Below are 21188 nucleotides of genomic sequence, written 5' to 3'. Positions count from 1 at the left end.
TTGGTACAATTTTTCCTTGTCTCTCCTATAATTTTCTATATTTTTGACTGGTAATTTTTCAATGATTAATTCCCATAGAAATAAAGAAGAAAAAAAAATCGTTACGAGTACCCAATTGACCTACCTAACCACGATTATTTTTTTTTTTTTATCTGCAATTCAACATCAAGTTGTTCAACTAAAATATGCAAATTAATAAAAATAAACAAGCTGCAGGGCTATTGTGTTCGAAAAATACAATAAATCCAAAAGAAAAATTCAATGGTCAGTTTGCTATTTAAAAAAAAAAAATATTCAAAAAAGGATTGATGAGAAAAAAATATTCTTTTTCCGCTCAAAATGTAGTCCCTTTTCTTTCTTCTTCTTTAAAATTGTATTTTTATTTATTTATCGGTGAAAAGCTTAAAAAAAAAAAAACTACCAACAGAAACAGCATAATTTAACTATATGACACTTCACCTTAATTGCCTTGGCCTTATATAAAGATATTACTACCTAAAGGTTGCCATCTTGTTATGTGGACATTCACTTCACAATGAAATAATTCGACCCTTTTTTGTATTTTTTTATAAAAAAAAATCCTGTTTTTGCATTGCCTGCTTTTTTTTATATCATTGAATTTTTGTCACCATTATTCAAGTTTTTTAAACATAAAAATAGGGATGGTCAGCAAAAAGATGTCATGTGAACGGAACTTTGGCCTTTTTTAAGGGAATGCAACGTGATTTAAGGGTATTTTGAGTGCAAGTGGTATTTTGTTTGGGTCATTAATTGTTTGTGTGATATTAGTTGTTAATATTTCAATATTTATTTTGCTTCAAAAAATCGATAAAAATTAAAAAATAAATAGATATCCCAAGGAAGTGGTTTCAATTTTCCATTTAACGGACTCTATCACATAATCATTCCTTGGAAACATTTTGTTTGATAGAGAAAAGACTTCTGAATATCTCAAAAATAGGTTAACACGATAAATTCATATTAAAAAAATGTGTTGCTTTCAACTTTTTGGATGAGCTATCACTCAATGATAGGAATATTACAAAGATAATTATGAATATCACACATTATAATGACATTTCACCCATCCAAAGTGTTTCCTTTGTGTTTTTACTTGATTAAGATTCAAAATGATAAATCTATCACAGAGAAAACAGATATCACAACAAATATCACAAATGACTTCTCCTGTGTTATAAATTGTGATACTACTATCATAAGAAAATATCACAACATTTATTCACAAGAAAATATTACGAAAGCCTTAAAATATGAACAAAAAGTTACATTAAATTGTACGAGAATCTATATCTTAGCGTTAAGCTATCCTACCAGTCTTAAAAAAGGTATCACAGTTGTAATTTGAATGAATTTCTTTCACAAAATTAAAAAAAAAAAACTTAATTATGAAGACCAATTTCGATACTTCAATATCCCAATATCAGTTTTCAAGAAAATATCACAAACATTTTGCAAAATGAGAAATATCACAGAAATTTTTAGTTTTTATAGATCTTGTGATATTCGTTTGCAGATTTGTACAAAAACTTCCCATGAGACTTAATTTAGTCACAAAATAAACTTCACTTCCCCTTCTTCCCTCCCCCACCGTAATTTTCAACAAACTAAATTTCATTCTTCTACAAATACAAAATTTCCAACAAAAAGAAATCATCACACATCACCTTTTATGTCTACTTGCAATTAAAATCAAGAAGAGTATCTTAAATATTTTCTTAATCTCTTCCAAGGATTTTAAATATACTTTTAACTCTCATATGTTCATGATATAACACAAGGAAACCTCAAGTATCTATATATGTATTTGTAAAGTAAATGTGTAACTCTCGGAGATGGTAGGAATATAAAACCGTTTTCTTTGTTATTTTAATTAAACGAAAATACTCGCATTGTAATGCGATGCAAATATTTTCCCTCATTATTTGCTTTATCTGTCGTCGCAATATATACAAAAAAAAAATTGTGTACCTTATAGATACACAGATACATATGTATCTGTGCATTTTATCTGTGAGTATCTTTTGAGGATTTAACGTAACGTAAAAGGGGTTGTTTTAATTATCTCTCTGCTCTAAGAAATATCTCAAGGAAATCTTATAGGTTTCTTAGTTGGGTTCGTCTTAAGAAAAAGATACTTTCTGATATCTCTCTCTCTCTCTTTCCATTAAATAAAAAAATTATAGACAAAAGACGAAAAATTGCAAAATAGATAGACATTTTCAAGAACATTCACAGGTCAATCGCACTTGGCGCTTAAGAAGCCACATGCAAACAATTTATGTACCTACGTTTAGCCTCACTTTAATAAGTCGTTTTAACCCCATTCAAGCTTAGTTGATAGATACTTTGTTATTTTTTTTTATATTTTATTTTTATAAAAATACTTATGGAGAGTGGAAAGACAATAACTAGAACAGCCTTGAAGTTTATTATAGTTTCAAAGAGAGAGAGAAAAATGGAGAGAAAACATTTATTAAAACAACTGTAATTTTTTTTTTTTTTTGTTGCTATAAGAATTAAATTGCACTGCGTAGATACAGATACAATGCGAGTATCTATCTATCAATTTCTATATACATACCTCGTACTTTGACATTATTAATTATAATTTTGTGTAACATTGTTTTTATATTTTCTTTTCTTTGTATTCAACAAAATGTGTCGATTAATTTTTCTTGGTAAAACATATCTTTAACTAGACAGCAACTATAATTTTTTTTTTCTATCTGTATCTAAAGTGATTTTTTTATTGTTGTAAAAAAGTATCTGCAAAATGCATTAAGTGATTTATAATTGTTAGGTATTTGGAAATTTATTAAATGATTTTTTTTTTTTTTGCTCAAACTTAAGTTGATGAGATTGATTGATGGTTAATGTGTTTACCCAGATACTTTTTTTTTTAATATGATTTATGAGAGTATCTGAGAGATACATATACTTACTTTGAGTTTGATGATGTATTAATTTGTTTGAACAATTTGAAGGTAAACAAGAGAATTTATATTGATGATTAGCTGACATTTAAAAATAAAAAACTACTAAACTTGAATAGTAGAGAAAAAAAAATCAGCAACAAACAAACAAATTTATTGAAGGTTTCAATTAATCAGTAGAGGTATCTTATGGATTGATAAAAGGTTTGAAAGTTATGACCCTAAAAAATTCAAGTCAAGAGATTTAAAAATTATTTGATTTTGAAACTTGTCTTTGATCTTATTGTTTATTATTCAAATTGATCTGATTAAGACCCACAAAGTATTTTTTATAGATGAAATGTTTTGAGAAGGGGTCTCCTGGTATCTTAAAAATTAGGAACGAGACGTTATTTTTTAGTGCTAAGTAAGAAAAAACCTTAATATTGATCATTTACCTAGTTTAAGGTCCTAAACATGAAAAAGATTAAAGACGTGAAAACTGTTTGATTTTGAGGTATTCATTTTTCAAATTTTGTTGAAATTTGTTCGATTCGAGACCCCATGAATTTTTTTCCATCAAAGACTTTGAGACCCCGAGTCTCTATTTTTAAAAATAAGAAAGAAAAGTACAAAAAAATCTGTATACTAATAATATTATTGGTATGATACAATCTTATCATTGATTTGGTTTAAGACCCAACAATTTACAATTTTTATGAAAGTAGTTATATGACCTTTGAATTTACATAATATTATTTCGATTTAATTCCTAGTAGTTTTTAGGCAAAATGCAGCCATTTGTATGTAAAATGTCGTTGGGACCCTATATTTACGTTCGATTTGTTTAAGACCCCATAATTTTATGGGACCTATCTTCTTATGAACCAAATTGAATAATAGTATATTGTATTTAGTTGTGTTTTGATAACCGTTTTATTGTTTAGGACCTCATGTCTTGAGAATTTTAACCAACAAATATTTAATTTTAAATTTTCTTTTTTATATAATTTCATCATCTACCAAAGCTTATAAATTTTGTTTGCAATTTTTATTTAATTTCAGCTGTTCAACGTGGTCGCGTTCCGCCCACCCAACCCGGACTAGCTGGCATGCATGGTCAATATCAACTAGCCAATGGCGATCACATGGGCGTGGCCGGTTTCAATGGTCATTCATATCTAAGTTCCTACATTTCACTCCTGCTACGTGCCGAACCATATCCAACATCACGCTATGGCCAATGTATGCAACCCAACAATATTATGGGCATTGATAATATTTGCGAATTAGCTGCCCGTTTATTATTTTCCGCTGTCGAATGGGCGAAAAATATACCATTCTTCCCCGATCTACAAGTGACCGATCAAGTGGCGTTACTAAGATTAGTGTGGTCTGAGCTGTTCGTCCTGAATGCATCACAGTGTTCAATGCCATTGCATGTGGCACCACTGTTAGCTGCTGCTGGTTTACATGCATCGCCAATGGCTGCCGATCGTGTTGTCGCCTTCATGGATCACATACGTATCTTCCAGGAGCAAGTTGAAAAATTGAAGGCGCTGCATGTTGATTCAGCAGAGTATTCGTGTTTGAAGGCGATTGTTTTGTTCACCACAGGTAAGCTTCTGGACATCTTGTATAAAGATGTTCCGGCCTTACTAACAAAAGTTTCAGCTAAATTACAAAGCTCCCAGAATAATAGTACTAGCAGTAGTAGTGGGGGTGGTGTTGGGGGTGTCGGTGCCGGTGCGAATTCTACATCCGATGGATCGTCTGCTGGGGACTCGTCCTCGAATAGTTTGTGTGAGGAGATCATGCTGGTGGTCAGGGATCATCTGGATGATCTGGATCGTGAACATGCGCAGACAGCTTCATCGGCCTTGACTTCGCATTTGGCCGCTCTCATAAAAGGTAGTAGTGAGTCTGCTCTAAGTCCCAATACATTACATACACCAACATCACAACACCATCACACAACACCTTCCACAATTGTATCGATGTCGGGGGAAGTCAATAAGGGCTCGGGAGTAAGTCACTCCATTGCAAATTGTCTGAGTACAACGGCAACCCCTACAACATCGTCCATATCAACGGCAATGTTGCCATCGCTGCAAAGTGCATTTAGCTCTTGCAACAGCAGCAACAATCAACCTTCAATGTACTATAACTCGACGGGAGCGATACCAAGCTCACCAGTGATATCGACGCATTCCCACTTACATGGGACCTCAAGTTTGGCCAATATCACTTCGTCTCCTTTGAGTAATCCGAGTACGGGAAGCATGGGCACATACAATTCACCCTCATCGGCTTCGGCGGCAGCTGCGGCTGCGGCAGCTATGTTTTATCAAACGCCTCCGAGAACTTTCGGTTCAGCGTTCGATATGTTCCATCATAGCACTCCGTTCGTAAGTCATACGAGTAGTAATGGGTCGTTTGGTAATTCTAGTTATAGATATTCGCCTTATAATTTTGGCAATAGATGGCAGTTGTAAGAAATAAAAGAGAGAGAGAGAGAGTGTGTAGTAAGATTAGGACGGCCCAAAAATTTGTAAAAAAAAATATATTTCTTTAGTTTTTAATTTTTCTGTAAATGCATTTTTTTAACTCTTAAGTTGCCTATGTAAATTTTCTGTACTTAATTTCTTAATTTATTTTAATTTTAGTTTTAGTGATAAAAATTTAGTGCCTAATTAATTTATTTAACTTATTTAACTTATTTAATTTATTAAAAAAAGAAAAATCGATAATATATAAAATTTAAAATTTTTAAAATTAAAAAAAAAATCATTGGTGTTTTCATTTTGTGGTTCATTGAAAAAAAAAAATATTGGTTCTTGGTAAACTTCTGTTTTGCTTCTTAAAATAAAATATTGTTTAAATTGCTTCATAAAATAATATTTTGCTTCTTAAAAAAAAAATTTTTTTCCATCAAATTTTGATTTGCTTTTTCAAAAAAAAGGCTTTATATTTTTTGAAAACTTGGATTTTAATGCAATAAAGTCGCTTTATTAGTTCACAGGCTTTTGCTTTTTTATTTTTTGTTTCGCTTAATTTTTTATTTGATTCATTTTTTTATTTTTATTTTTTGTACCTATTTGTTTTTGTTTTTTTGTCTTAATTTAATTTATTTTTATTTTGCTTTTTTAACGCTTTTATTTAATGCTTTTTTGTTTATTTTTTTTGGTTATTAATATTTTTTGTCAAGATAGTCGCTTCATTTTGGCTTTGCTCCGCTTTTTTTGCTTTGCTTTATTGTGAAAAATTTTTGCTTTGCAATGTTTTGCTTTTTTTTTTGCTTAAATGCTCATTTTGCTTATTTCGTATTTCCTTTTAGAATTTTTTAACTTACCTAATTTAATAAAAATAAAAATAAAATTAAAACTTTTTTTTTGATCAAATTGATATTCAAATTCTTCAATTTTCTTTGTGTGACGGAAAAATATTTTTAAAAAATAATTAAAAATACTTTTATTTAAAACTTTTTTTTAGCAGCTTCATTTTAAACGCTTCATTTTGGCTAGATTTTTTTTTATTTTTGTAAGCTTTTTTTATTTTTTATTTGCCTACTTTTTTTTGTTTATGCTTTATTATTTTTTTTTTTACATTTTAAAAGTGTTTGCTTTTTAATGCTTTTTTTGTAGTTTTGGTTGTTTTATTTTATTTGCTTTGAATTTTTATTTTATTTTATTTCATTTAACTGCTTATTTTCACAGATAAATTGATGGCTGGATTCTTGGAAAATTGAAAATAATATAACCTGCACAAAAACAATTAACAAAATGTATCTATTAACAAAAAAAAAAATAACACCATTGCATTTTCATTAATATAATTATATTTTTTAAATTTATTTTTTATTTTTTGGCTTTATTTTTCTTTGGTTTTGATTTTGTTTGGTTGCTTATTACTGTTTTTGGGCTCGAAAAAAGAACGAGCAGATCAGAAAAATTAAAAGGGAAGCGAACAGTCTTTTAAAACTGTGAAATTTAGTAACATAAGGCTTGAAACTCGGCTTTACTGAAACCTTTCATTAAGATCTCTAGGATGTTTAAAAGCAATCCGACTTTGATCGTCATATTTATTTCTGTTTCATCTATGAGGGTAAAGATGAGACTTGGAATCACCAGAATTGTCTTATCTGGGCAACTTCACTTGTCTTTGATTTTATTTAGAATGTTTTTTTTTTTTGTCAAAGAGCTTAAAACCTGTTGGTTTTTAAATTTTGTATAGATCCTCTTTTTCTGATGTTATTTTATTGTAGAAGGTCATATAACGCACAGGAATGCCTGATTTCTCATATTTTTATAGATATCACAGAATATTAGAGCAATTTAGGAAATATCACAACAATTTTTGACCAGAAAAAGAGATATTTTCCCTATATACAGATTTTTTTTGCTTATTTGAAACACAATTTACAATTACGTATAATTATTATAGACGGACATAATAGAAATATCATACAAAATTAAATATCACAAGTAAACTGGGAATATCACAAAGAGTGTTATAAGTCATTTCGTTATAATCAATCAATAATTTTTCTAGGTCAACAGTTTCAAGGTTCTACAAAATTATTGAATTTTTTTTTTAAAGTTTAGTATCTTGCTAAATTTTCACTCAAGTATTAAAGGGAAATTTGTTTAAAATATCACAAACAAAAAAATTGATAAAAATTACTCTTAAATTCAAATAAACATTTTAATACAATTTTTTGAAAATATCTTCTTCCATATTTCTATGTCTGTTTAAAAAAATATTCTTTTATTTGTGTAAATATCACAAAAATATTGAGATATTGGAAAAAATATCACAATTATTGTGAGAGGTTATTTAGGGACTAATTCCTTTTGAGCTATTAGTCTATTTCAACAATTATTTGTAAGCAGAATTTACCGTTGGCGAATTTTGAGAACTTTTCGATATTTTATATACACCATGTAACTATCTTAGAACTTTCTCTTATCACAAAGTATCAAGATTTCATGAAGAATCTCCAGACAAAAAAAAACCCTATTTCTCATTTTCAAAACAAACTTCCATAAGTCACAAACAAATTGAAATGACCAAATCTCTATCAACACACAACATCAGCAATATCTCAGAAATCAAATTAAATTCTAAATCGAATCGTCCAAAACGTATGCAATATCAATCTTCTACCAGCGGGAATCTACAACAAAATCAAATCAAAATTTTCTGCCCGTAGATGAAATATGCTGCCTCTCCACACTCTTCATCATCATCACCACCTGCTGATTTCTGTGGTGCATTATGCATATATGAATGCAAAACATTCGTGCAATTGCAACAAAAAAATAAAAATCACTTCAACTATCGTGTCTTCACTCTCCTCAGCGCACCTATCGAGAAATCCCGGAACTAAAATAAAAAAAATTGTCGATTAAAAAAAAAAAGATACAAATGTATATCTAATCCTGTGTGTGTTTATAAATCTCCACTTTGAGGTCATAACCTCATTTCTTTTATTCCACTTAATTAGGAGAATTCCAAAAGCGTCTCCTTTAGTGCCAACAACAACTCCAACCAAAATCTCTCGTGATGAAGGAAGAAGAAGGAGTAGTTTATAAGAGAGAACAAAAATCCAAATCTGGACACAAAGCATTTAAGCCATCAAATTTACCATATAAACAATTGCCAAAGTCACTTGGAGGCGAAATTCATAAAAATCCTCGTCATCATTATCAATTCAATTGACTTAAGCTTCTAAAACGAGACTCGAGAGAGCTCGAATCCAACTCGAAGTCCATGAAATATCCCCCCGAAATATACCAAAAAAAAAAAAAAAAAACAAACGATCGTCATCATTATCATGCCACACACTCCATGGATGGCTTATGCGGACTTTTTGGCATGGGCTTCCTCCTTCGTTTTTTTTTTGCTTATTTTTTTGTTTTGTTGTTGATTTAGTTTTTGGAACACACGCTGCTGCATCAGGAGGAGATTTGCGAGAGATTCTCTTTTTTTTTTGTTTTGTTTTTTTTTTTTTTTTTTTTGGTGTTCGCTCCAAAGACTAGATCGTGACCAAACGACTAAATGGATAATGACCGCGCACTCGTCGTCGTTCGTCGTCGCAAACGGTACGATCGAAGACAACGACGATACGATACGATACTACACTCGTACAATATGTCCAAATGGGCAGAAATGCGCTTATAAAGTGCTGCACACCTCAGAAGCATTATTTGGAAGCGCAACAGAAAGATCCCAATAGACGACTGATAGGATAGAAGACGGACGGACAGCGCGCAAGACGTGGATACGTGCAGAGAGTAGTAGAGAACTGCTGAAAATCTCTCCATGGCTTTGGCAGGCAGGCAGCTCTGTGATGTTGATGTTCGGTATTGCTTCTCCTGATGAGGATGAGGACGACCACGATGATGATGCTGATGATCAAGGCACAACTGTTGAATAGTGTTGTTGTTTAGATGTGGGAATATAGGAATGGAAGTAGGATCCATGTGTGGGAACTGGGCTGCATTAAGAATTGAATAGGCCGCAAGGCGGAACTTAAACATTTTGAAATTTAATAGGGAATCCCCTTTCAAATTTTCTTAATGAGATTGTTCTTTTGAATTTGCGGACTGTAGAATATTAGAAAATACAGAAAGTCTTTTATGAGAATAGATATAACATAAAAAGAGACAAAAATAGTAAGGTATCACAGAAATGGAGATATTAATATTTCTAGAAAAGCTTTTTTATACACTAAACTTGCTTAATTCAAATATTATTCACATCTTGTTATGATTATCACAGAATATTTGAATGACTTCTCTAAATATCACAAAAATTTTGAAATTTTGGTTTCCTCCTGAAATTTTTCTAATGATATTGTTTATTTTTTTAATCATGCGAATTATAATGTATTACCAAATTACAGAAAATCTATTAATGTCACAGATATCACAGAAAATGACAAATTTTTAAAATAACACATAACAGAGTAGGAACATTTCTTTAATAATAATTTATTACAGATATATTGAAAGTTTTCTGTAAATATCACAAACATTGTAATTTTTTTTATTCAAATACATTTTTGGGGTATTTGTTTAAGCTGTTAGCAAAAAACCATACAATTTTCAACGAAATTAAACAATATTTTCACCTTTTTCAATTGTCGATAAAATTTTTACACGTATCATAACATGTTAGATGCCTTCTTAAAATTTTACTTTTCTGTGATAGGTTTTATATTTGAAAATAACGTTTTCTTCTTTTTGTGATTTATTGTGATACAGTTGTGTTAAAAAATATCACGGAATTAAGCTTCTTAGTTGGCTTAGTTTTGTTTTCAATCTCGATTAATTTTCTTGTTAGTAACCCTAGCAGCAAGACTTCTTTTTTGCATCTATCACATAAACATATTAACGTAATTTTACCATATTCACGTTGTGATAACAAGATATCCCGATTGAACATTTTTTATTTTATTTACAGAAAAATTTGTTTTTTTTTTCGAATTATCACAGACATATTCAAGGTATTCAACAAAAATATCACACGTTTTGTAATAAAAGCCTTATTAAAAAAGAAAAGAAATCTTTTTTAGATTTTTTTTATAGAAATTCTTACATATTTGCTGCGTTATCACAACAATGTCTTGGAATATCACAAAAACTGACACTCTGAAAATGTCACAGCTTTTTTGATAGGTATTACTAATGAAAAAGAAATTTCATAATGCTCTTTTAACTAATTTTTACTACATATCACAGCAATGTTTAAGATTTTCTGAAAATATCACAGATTTTGTAATAAATATTATCACACAAAGAGAATGTTGAAGGTAGTTAAAAATTTAGCTGTCAGTTTTCGCGGGAAAGCGTCATTTAACACAATTTGTAAGACTTGAATTTACTTGAAATAAATATCACAAAATCACACTTCTCTTGTGACCTCAACATTGGCAGTTTACTTTTTATTTTGAAAGTCATACTTAAAACAGATTTTCCTTAATCAATATATCACGAAAAAAGCTTTTTTGAAAAAGTAGGTACTTTAACCATTTTGATGTCAATATCACAAGATCTATTTGACAGAGACCAATTTTAGGCTCCTAAGTAACAATTCCTACCCTGCGTGTGAAACAAAACGGATTCTATATCTGTGCCTGTGAAAAAAAAACTCATCGACTCGATGTGCATCACCAAATCATGCGCGCCTCTGATGGAAAGGGGCAACCATGTACCACTAAAGACTCCAAAAGAGGAAAAACTCTATAAAAAAAAATCAGTGTCTCCCACAATCCTTCTAGCTCCTTACATCTCACCACCGCTGCTCATCAGTAGAAAAAAAAAAAAAACTTCTCTATCACGAGGAATAAATGAGCAACAGCCAAGTAGTAGGAATACAAACAGAAAAACAAAAATAAAACAACAACAACAAAAATTAGAAATGTGGAAAATCCAAAACCAATGTTACCCATGATAACAGCGAAGATGGCGCACCTCTTTCAAGGCGACACACCACAGAGATAGAGCATATAGAAGAAGAGGATGTTGACGATGATGATGATGATGATGAGGTATTGGTTGGTATAGGAGCCGCAAAAGGCGAAAAAAGAGAAGAAAAAGAAGTATCATCGAATCGAAAAAAACGCGAACTTTCAGGTGTGCTAGGCTCACCTTGTTAAACAGTGTTTTCCGTTAGATGTTCGCCTGTCTCTTTAACCACTTTTTAACTTTGTTTTTATTGTGTCTTTACATTTTCACATGGTTTGATAGTCAGCGGCGGCGGCGGCGCGACTCAGCGCAGATGCATACAACATCACTAGTATAAGCTTGAGCATGCAAAAGATACAAATGTATCTTATAGGTACTTGCGCCTTGTATCTACGTATGTATCTGAGCATCTCAGAGGCCTCGGTGTCAGTCAAACGTTTTCCAACACGATTTGAATGCCTGCCCCGGTTGGATTCCGAACAAGACTCTTCTTCTTTTTCGACTCCATTCCGAGTCGAGTTGTTCCGACATCATCTCTTGGCGCGACCTCATAAAAGATACCCAGTGTCAAGCATAGTAATTATTATGATATTTCGTATTGTTCGTTGGAATGGGATGATGTGAAGCCCCTTTCCGGTCTCCCCGCAGTCTTTTTCTGGGGTCCTCGCGGTTAGCCATCATCATCATCATCACCCGCGCCAAGTACCACTCTTTTCGGGGCGATTATTGATGTTGAATGCATTTATTTTATATACACCGCTTGGGATCTATGGTTTTCGATGGACAGACGGACGCGAACGCGGTGTGCAACAAAAAATCGAATGCATTTTCAATTTTTTGATTGGAGTCTGGTGATTTCTCGAACGTGCCGTGGCTTTGGTGTCAATTGTTGGTTGGTTTGGTCTATGCGCGCTTTCTCGTTTCGTCGTCGTCGTTGTCTTCGTCGTCCTCCTCCTACGATTTGCGCAAAATCCTCTGAAAGTGTGCCTCTCAGATGTGCATCTCGCGGTGCTGCTCCTCCAACATACTATATACGCGCGTTAGAATTGAAAACCGATTGAAATGGAGTGATTGTGCGGCATGGAATGTGAATATATGGGTTTTGGTAATAAACGGTTTCACTTTTTTTTTTTTTTTTTGTTTCTCTTCCATCTTTTCTACGAATACAGTAAACCTCTATGCCAAAGCTAAAACAAGCTAAGCTAGGCCAAGTCAAGTCAAGACCGCGCGATCAGCCGCATTTGGCCATAGTTGGAGCGAATATATTGGAATATTATTACACGACGAGGTCGTGATGATGGTTTCTTAGCAATATGAAGATTACCAAGATATGACCAACGATATATAAAGCAATTTAGTGGAAAATAAAGGTTTCGGTTTGTGATGGGGTCTCTAGCTCTATTGTTGACCATCATCTCATCGAAAAAAATAAAGGTAAAGGAGCGTTCGTCGTCTTCGTCGTGGTGTGGGGTTTTTTGAGATTCTTTTTTTTTATTGACCTTCTGGGTTAGGTTAGGATTGGTGTTGATATCAATAGGTTGACCTATATATATTGTTTGAAGTTTGATCGTGATCCACCAAAAGAGAGAGAGAGAAAAAACTAGAGGTGTTAGGTATTGAATTATTATTGATGATCAATTTTGTGGATAGGACTTATGGGTGTTGAAATGGGGAGTTTCAATATATAGGTGGGTTTTCTTGGAGTTTTTTAATTTATATTGAATTTATTATTCCTTGGATGTAAGCAAAAAGTAAGAAAAGGTGCAATTGGTCTATTGGAAGGATAAAAGCTGTAAGGTTTTTAATAACTTTTTCTAAAAATTTGAGTGCTTGGATTTGGCATTCTCCTATAAAATATTTTTTTTTTTATAAAACTATCACAGTGCGATGAAAACCCCCAAAAAATTTCATAGGTAAATACAAAGACTAAAAAAAGTGAAACTATAAAAGAAAGAAAACAACGAAAAAAATAAATACAACAATTTAAAAAAAAACTTCGTTCTTGTTGATTCTCACGAATTCGATGGACTATGCGCTTTTCATACATTAACCCGAAATTCCCAAAACAAAATTTTTCTCAAAAAATGCAAAATTCATTAACAAATGTTAACATTTTTTTCCCCAAAAATAAACATTTTTACTAACAAAATCAAATAAAAATAAAAAGTTCGTTCTTTCTGATTCTCATGATTTCGAGTACGTATTTATTTGAGTGGCGATAGATTTTGTACGAAAAATACTAAAGCATTTTTTCAGGAATTTTACTATTTTATAGTTTTGTTTGTGATCTTCTATATAAACTCACATTCAATAGAAAAAAGATTGCGTTACAGATTGCTTGATAATCGCCGAATAAATCAAAAATCCTTTTTTTTTCCTTTTTTGTCGCATAAAATGTATTTAAAGAAATGATTGAGTTGTTTTTTTTTTTTTATTTTAACGATTTCACTTCACGAAAGTTAAAAATATATTTTAGTTATTAATTTATAAGATAAAAACTTTAGGAAATTCGATTGTAAAAAAATTCCTTGATATTACTGGCATTTTTGGATCACATCATAATTTCCCTATTTCAAACAAAAATTTCCTTAGAAGTCCTTAAACTTGTTCATTCAATAAAAAAAACTTCAAAATGATGTAGAGAATTTTTTTCAACACAATTTCTATAGAAAATTAAAATCAATTTAAGTTATAAATATTTTTTAAATGCTTCACACAAATCCCCAATAAAATTCCCCTATTTAATATCACAACCAAACACCAAGAGCAAAAACAACAGCAAAAAAAAAAACCTCATTAAGCATGCACACAACAACTAAAATGGAGTCAATTAAGCTCAACAAAATAGTCTAATCATAATCACAAAAGATAATAAAAACCAAAACACTAAATCCAATTTCAATTCAAATTTCCATTTGCACACACTTCCAATTCCATATACAACCAGCAGCAGGAGTTATTGTTAATTTTGAATTCGAATTTTCAAATAAAACAAAATTCAAATAGTCTACAAAAAGAGAAACAAGAAAAAAAAAATAACAAAATGAAAAACCCATTTCCCAGCTGCAAAATGCACAAAATCTATTTTCCTTCGTCATCATATTGTGTATTCAAAGTGCAACTATTTGACAGGAGCGGATTTGTCTGCGTAAATTTGTTTAGTCTTTTTGGTACAAAATCTAACGCCACGCCAGATAGGTACACTAAATCATGAGAATCAGAAAGAACGAACTTATTTTATTTGAATTAAATTAGCGGGATTTTTAAATTTAAATAAATTCAATGTTTAAAGATAACTCTTTCTAATACAAATGAATCAGGTTTAAGGAGTTTTAATAAAATTTTAAACTCACATTTAAGAGGGCCCTTTTAAGTGTAACAATAAAATCGACCTTTTTTTGAGATATTTTAAGAAGCTTTATGTTTCAAAAACGCTATAACTTTTTTTTATAAACTTTTAAGAGTTTAATTGGATTCGTATTTCCTCGAATCCACCCCTGAAATTTCTGCTGCACTGCATAGAGTGGAAAATCATTTTGCAAATATACAAAACGAATGAAGAAAAAAAAAATAAATAAAACGAAACGAATACGAACTATAAAACGAATTTATTTTCTCGTTTTGTATGTTTGCATAAATCTCATAGACCGCGAATGGGTGCGTCGAATCGAAAGACCATTATCATGGAACTTTAAATTTAAAAAATATAAATGAATGAAAAGCCGACAAAATGGAGCAAATAAAATATATGATGATAAAGTTTTCGTTGAAGGAAAAAACAAACTAAACAAAAATTATGAAAACGAAACCATAAATTCGTGTGCGGTTAGAAAATAATAATCATTTTTAATTTAAATTTTTTTATAATTTATAAATTGATTTTTTTTAATTTAACACAAAATTTATACTTAAAAGTGGATAGTAAAACACTTTTGGTCCCTGCGATTAGTACTGTATTTTATAAAAATTGCCAAAAAATGACAAAAACGGCTGACATTTTAATAATTCAGAAAACGTGTTAAAAAAGTTTAAATAAATAAAAAAAAACCCTATGAAAAACAGGAAAAAATAAATTCAATAATTTAAAATATAAAAGTTCGTTCTTGGTGATTCTCATGAATTCGAGGGACTTTGCACTTTTAAAAATCCCAAAATGCACGGAAAAAGTAAGCATAATTTATGTTAATTTTTTTTAATAACAAATCAAAAAAATTCGTTCTTTCTGATTCTCATGTTTTCGAGTACCTATTTGAGTGGCGATGGATTTTGTACAAAATATACCTACTATGAATGGAATGAAAACAGGCCATTTTTGTAAGGGGCTTTTTTACTATTTAATAATGTTGTTTGGAATCTTGTTACTGAACTCACATTTGATTTCCCAAGAGAATAGAAAAAAAAAACTGAAAAATGTAAACTAAGTAGAATTTTAAAAATTAACGTGAGAATCTTTTTGTGAAAAATTAAATTTTCTATTTAAATATAAAGTTTTAAAAGATCGAAGAGTATAAATGAAGAAATTATTAGCAAAACAAATATAAAGGGTTTATTTTATACATTTTAAGCAAAATAAAAGATAATCATTAAAAAATCATTGGTTCTGACAAAAAAAAAATGGACGTGAAATTCAACCTGAATAAATTTTGAAATAGTGGCATAAAATCTTACCCTTATTACTCAATGGATGATATTTTGATATTCAAATAGTTTGAGAACTCCTTACCTGAAAATTGAAGAAAAAAAAATATTTTCAACAATGAATTGAAATTTAATAAAGAAATAAAATTCCTTCGTTATTCATCATTACCTACTCTTGTTTTGATACAAAAAAAACATTACTCATATTTGTGTGTTTCCACTTAAATTTGACGTCTTAGTAAATTTGGTCTAAATAAATACTTTGAATGACAAGGTTAAGGCTTTAAGGCATTGTAAGGTTAAATTTCTGGAAATGTTTTGTTGACTTGGATTAAAATTAATCTTCAAAAATAAAAATGATAGTGATATCCCAGATGGTTTTTTTTTTACTTTATTTATGCATATAAAATACTTTGAATGATGTCATTACAGCTAAACTGACAAAAAATTTGTTTGCATTGCAGACATTCTTAATTTTGAATCGCTTTAAATTAGATAACTTTTTTTAGTTTAGAAAGTGACTCAGTTTTCTTTTTAAATAGTGAGTCAGTCTTCGAAAAATTTCAAAAATTGTGTTTTCATTTAAAAATTTCGAAATTTAAAATCAATTTTTTTTCTGCAATAGGTTGATTTTTAATATCAAAAATTTCCATTAGCGTTAAAAATGAATTATTATATTTTTTTATTCGCTAATTAATTAAACACAAACATTGATAATATAAATATTTGTCGTAAACACCCTCAACATAAGTAATATACAGAGACGTGATAAGAAAGCTTATAATCACAAAATGTTTCGAAAACAACAAAATATCGTTTTTCTTTCTTATCATAAAAAAAAATACCTACATCGATGTTGTATTTTTATTAATTTTTTTTTTTTTTAATACTATCATTTTTGTTTCAATTAAAATATTTCAATCATGTCATGTAAAGTCAGTCAAAATAAATATAAAAAAAAAATTGATGCCATAAATTATTATTCAACTCGATTGGCTATATACTAAAAAAAAGAAAAAGTGTTTCAAGTAAGACGTAGAATATTTATTTTTATTGGACTTTAACACTCTTGATGATATAAAAAAAAGTGAGCCAGAATAATTTTATTTAAGACACATAAAAATCAATTGATTTTTTTTTCTTATTTCGGTTACTTGTTGTCATTTTAAATTAAATGAACATTTGCTACTTAATTCTTTTTTAGAAAATAAAAAAAAAAATATATTTTTAGTAGGTACCAAATGTGAAATGAAAATGACGTAACACGCTGCTTTGTTTTTCAAATTTTTGTTAAATGAATAGATTAGAAGAAAATAAGTTGAGGTAGACACTTTTTTTTATTTGCAAATAGTGATTATGTGATTTAAGTGGCTTTCAAATATCATTGAAAAGTTGACAGTTTTATAAATATTCTAAAAAATATTCAAAAGTTATCAGAGTATGGCCTTATGAATAAGAAATTGTACCTTTCTCTTGAATCTGTATTGTGAATTGGCTGCGGTTTTCTACTTCAGTTAGTAATTCTTTGTTTCGAATCTTGATCCGATGGTTTATGCCCTAATGATTTTCTTTTAGAAAAATCAATATATTCCTTCTTCTAGATGCTTCTAGTTTTCTCATAAACTTAAACTTTTTCGACTCTTCTGTTATTCCATAAAAAAGGTAATATAATTTTTATTAAACCAATATTCCTAGATGTAAAGTTGTACAACAATATTCGATGAATCAATAGAAACTTTGAGAAATAAGTTGAAAATTAGTTTGAACATCTTTAGTTAGATAGCTCGTAAAAAGAGCTCTTTCTGTATTGACACAATGAAAAAAAAAATTATTTTTCGTAGGTGTACTAACATAAATATATTTGATTAATTTTTTGGAAACAAGTCTTTCTTGATTAAGTCCATAGTTTTTTTTAAATTTATTATTCAATTTTGTTATTCATATTTTTTTTTCAATTTTAAGTTTTAACTTTTTCTTTTTTTTTCTCATTTAATTATAATTAATTAATAATTATTTTACTATTTAATTATTTTTATTATTTTATTAGTTTATTATTTAATTGTTTTATTATTTTTCATTTTTTGCTTTTCATTTTTAACCCTCTGTCGGCACACTAGTGCGAATATGTCAGGACAAAAATAAAAAAATTACGATTTTTCAAAAAAGTGGTCACAAAAAAGTCTCTTTATAAGGGTGAAAATATTTTTTTCGGAGTTTTGAATACAATATTCGAATTCCTCGGAATATTCTACATTAATTTCATGCTTGATTCTCTAAAAAATATTGTGACCGAAAAAAGTTCTAGCGACATGAAAAAGTATAAACCAAATTCGCACCCGTGTGCCTATCACGTCACAAAAAAGAGGTGTGCCTACAGAGTGTTTTAATATTAATTCTTTTTTTTATTTTTTTGAGTTCTTTATTTGATTTATATTTACTCTTAATTTATTCAAAAATTTTAATTCGCTTTTGGGGTTCTATTTTTAATTTTTATTAAAAATTGAATCTCAATAGTGCTTTAAAATTATTAAAAAAAAAATAAATATTTGAACTTAATCGACAAAGACTTGATTTTCCAAAAATTAGAAAACTTTAAATTCTTAAAAAATTCTTTAATAAATTTATTTAATTTTTATTCTCATTTTTTATTCACAGATGCATGTGGTTTATCCGATGTAACGCATATAGAAACGCTACAAGAAAAATCACAATGTGCTCTGGAAGAATATTGCCGAACACAATATCCAAATCAGCCAACGAGATTTGGTAAACTCCTGCTGAGACTACCTTCACTGAGAACCGTTTCATCACAAGTAAGTTGAAATTTTCCTTCAAAGTTATTTTTTTTTTTTTTACAAATTTTTATTTCCTCCTGCAATTTCTTTTTTAATTTATTATTTTTATATTTTCTTAATTTAAATTGCAGGTCATTGAACAATTGTTTTTTGTACGTCTAGTCGGTAAAACCCCCATTGAAACCCTCATTCGTGATATGCTACTATCTGGCAATAGTTTCTCTTGGCCCTATTTACCTTCGATGTGACATACAATGTGGCGACAATTGACAACAACTTGATCATCCGCCACCACAGCCGTTGCTGCTGCAGCAGCTGCCTGTGCTAATGCAGCGGCAGCAGCAGCAGCATCCGATGGCAGTGGCGTTGGAGGAGTATTCCTGGGTCCAGTATCATCAGCAACAGCAACAACAACAACAAACGGAACATCATCGACAATGATGACGCCATCATTTGCCCCATCTACCTTTGCCACATCGGCAATGCGTAGAAATTCACCACTGGCCGCCATGGTACCTACCTCGCTGTCAAATTATTATGACAGCGCCGCCATGATGGCTGCCGCAGCAGCCGCTGCAATGTCAGTTGATAATGCCAATAATGTCAACAACAACAACAACAACAGTAGTTATCATCATCAACATGTCAATAATTTCCATCAACATCATAATCATCACCATCATCAATTGACAAGCAGTGACATTGATATGTCACTGTCAAATTCATCATCAGCAACTACTGCAACGCCATCTAGTGGCGGTGGTGGAGGGAATTTAAATGGTGCAGGCAAACATGGCAGCAGTGACAGTAGCAGTGGTAGAATGCCATCGCCGCCAAGTCTTATCGATATCAGTGAAGTTCCTCTAAATGTGGATGTCAAGTAGGGTTAAAAGACAAAAATTAAATAAATTATAAAAAAAAAAAATATAAAAAAAAAACTAAAAAAAAAATTAAATAAAAAAATGAAGATGTATGGAGAGTTAGGATAATTTTCTTATAGCGTTAGGGTGGTAAAAACTTTTTTTTTTTAATTATTTTTTGTTTGGTTGAGAGAGAGCAATGCAGTTTATATATTTTTTGTTAATAGATTTTAATTTTTTTTTCTTATTTCCTTGTAAATAAATTTAATTTTTAATTTAAGATTTAGAAAAAATAAATATCTAAAAAAATACTTGAAGCCAAATTTTGATTTTAGTTAATTTACAAAAGAAAAATCTTAAATATGTAAAAATGAGGCTCCCAAGAAAAGAATTTATATCAAAAACAAAAAAAAAACCCAGTTCAAAATTAAATTTTCAAAACTTATTAGAAATTAATAAAAAAAAAACAAATCAAATCGTCAAACGAACAAAAAAAAAAAAAAACAAAAAATTTTTAAATCCTATAACACAACTCGAATGGCACTGAAAATACTTAATTTATTTTATTTTTACAAAATACTCTGTGTCATTGGAAGTTTATTAATTTTTCTTTTTTCTTTTAATTTAAAATTTATTTTTAAAAAATCAATATTTAGTGGCAATCTTTTTTTTTTATTTTTCTTTTATGCAATTTATAATTTTTAATTTCTCTTAGGGTCATCTTAAAGATGATAAATCATATTTTTTTGTAAATAGAAAATTTATATAGATTGATTTATACATATACAAACATTTATATATATTATGATTTGTACACATTTTGTGTTTGTGTTTATATATAGAACTTTTTTTTTATATATATAAATAATTAATTTTATTTTTTAAGATAATTTTTATTTGAAAAGATGAAAATAAAAATATATAAAAAAAAAAGAATTTAAGTGCAAGATTATTTTTAAGTTTTAAGAGAAATACAAAATTATATAAATTAAAAAAAAAAAATAATGAAATAAAAATTTATTATTTAGAAAAAAAAAATAAATTATTTGTTTTATTTTTGACATTTGTCAGTTTTATATTTTTTATTTAATTTAAAGATAATTTTATGGACGTTGCTGATTGGGGTTAATGAGGTTGTTTTGAATTTTTCTTTGAGTTTTTTTTTCTTTTTTGTTCTCTAATGAAATTTATTTGAAAAAGGAAAAATGTCATGACTCAAAAGGTTAATTTGGGGTAGCTCAAAAGTTTTATGATTTTCAAAAAAAAAAAAAAAATTGTCGGAACAAAAGCGTGGGATTCGGTTTTTTTTTTAATTTTTTTGAAAATACGACAAATATAAGTAAAATAGCAAAAATTCAGTACAGTAAAATAACTTTAAACAGTAAAATAGTAAAATGACTTAAAACAGTGAAACGAATGCAATGATCTTCAAGCAGCAAAACTAATTTCAAAGGAGAAAACCCATGCAATACAACTGAGCTTTCAGCAGTT

The 21188-nt window shown here is 29.5% G+C and overlaps 1 protein-coding gene across 1 annotated transcript in view; it reads left to right on the top strand.

The window, feature by feature from the left end:
- Positions 1 to 19107, top strand: part of LOC129917840 (steroid receptor seven-up, isoforms B/C) — a 46726-nt gene extending 27619 nt beyond the window's left edge. The window contains exons 3-5 of the mRNA XM_055998022.1: positions 3999 to 4550; positions 18698 to 18855; positions 18969 to 19107. Of these exons, the coding sequence (XP_055853997.1) occupies positions 3999 to 4550; positions 18698 to 18855; positions 18969 to 19085 (827 nt within the window). The 3' untranslated portion in view covers positions 19086 to 19107. The remainder of the gene's footprint in view (positions 1 to 3998; positions 4551 to 18697; positions 18856 to 18968) is intronic.
- Positions 19108 to 21188: the final 2081 nt, after the last annotated feature.

The sequence above is a fragment of the Episyrphus balteatus genome, chromosome 4 (assembly GCF_945859705.1).
Source record: "Episyrphus balteatus chromosome 4, idEpiBalt1.1, whole genome shotgun sequence".
NCBI lineage: Eukaryota > Metazoa > Arthropoda > Insecta > Diptera > Syrphidae > Episyrphus > Episyrphus balteatus.
This window is presented reverse-complemented; position numbering and strand designations above follow the sequence as displayed.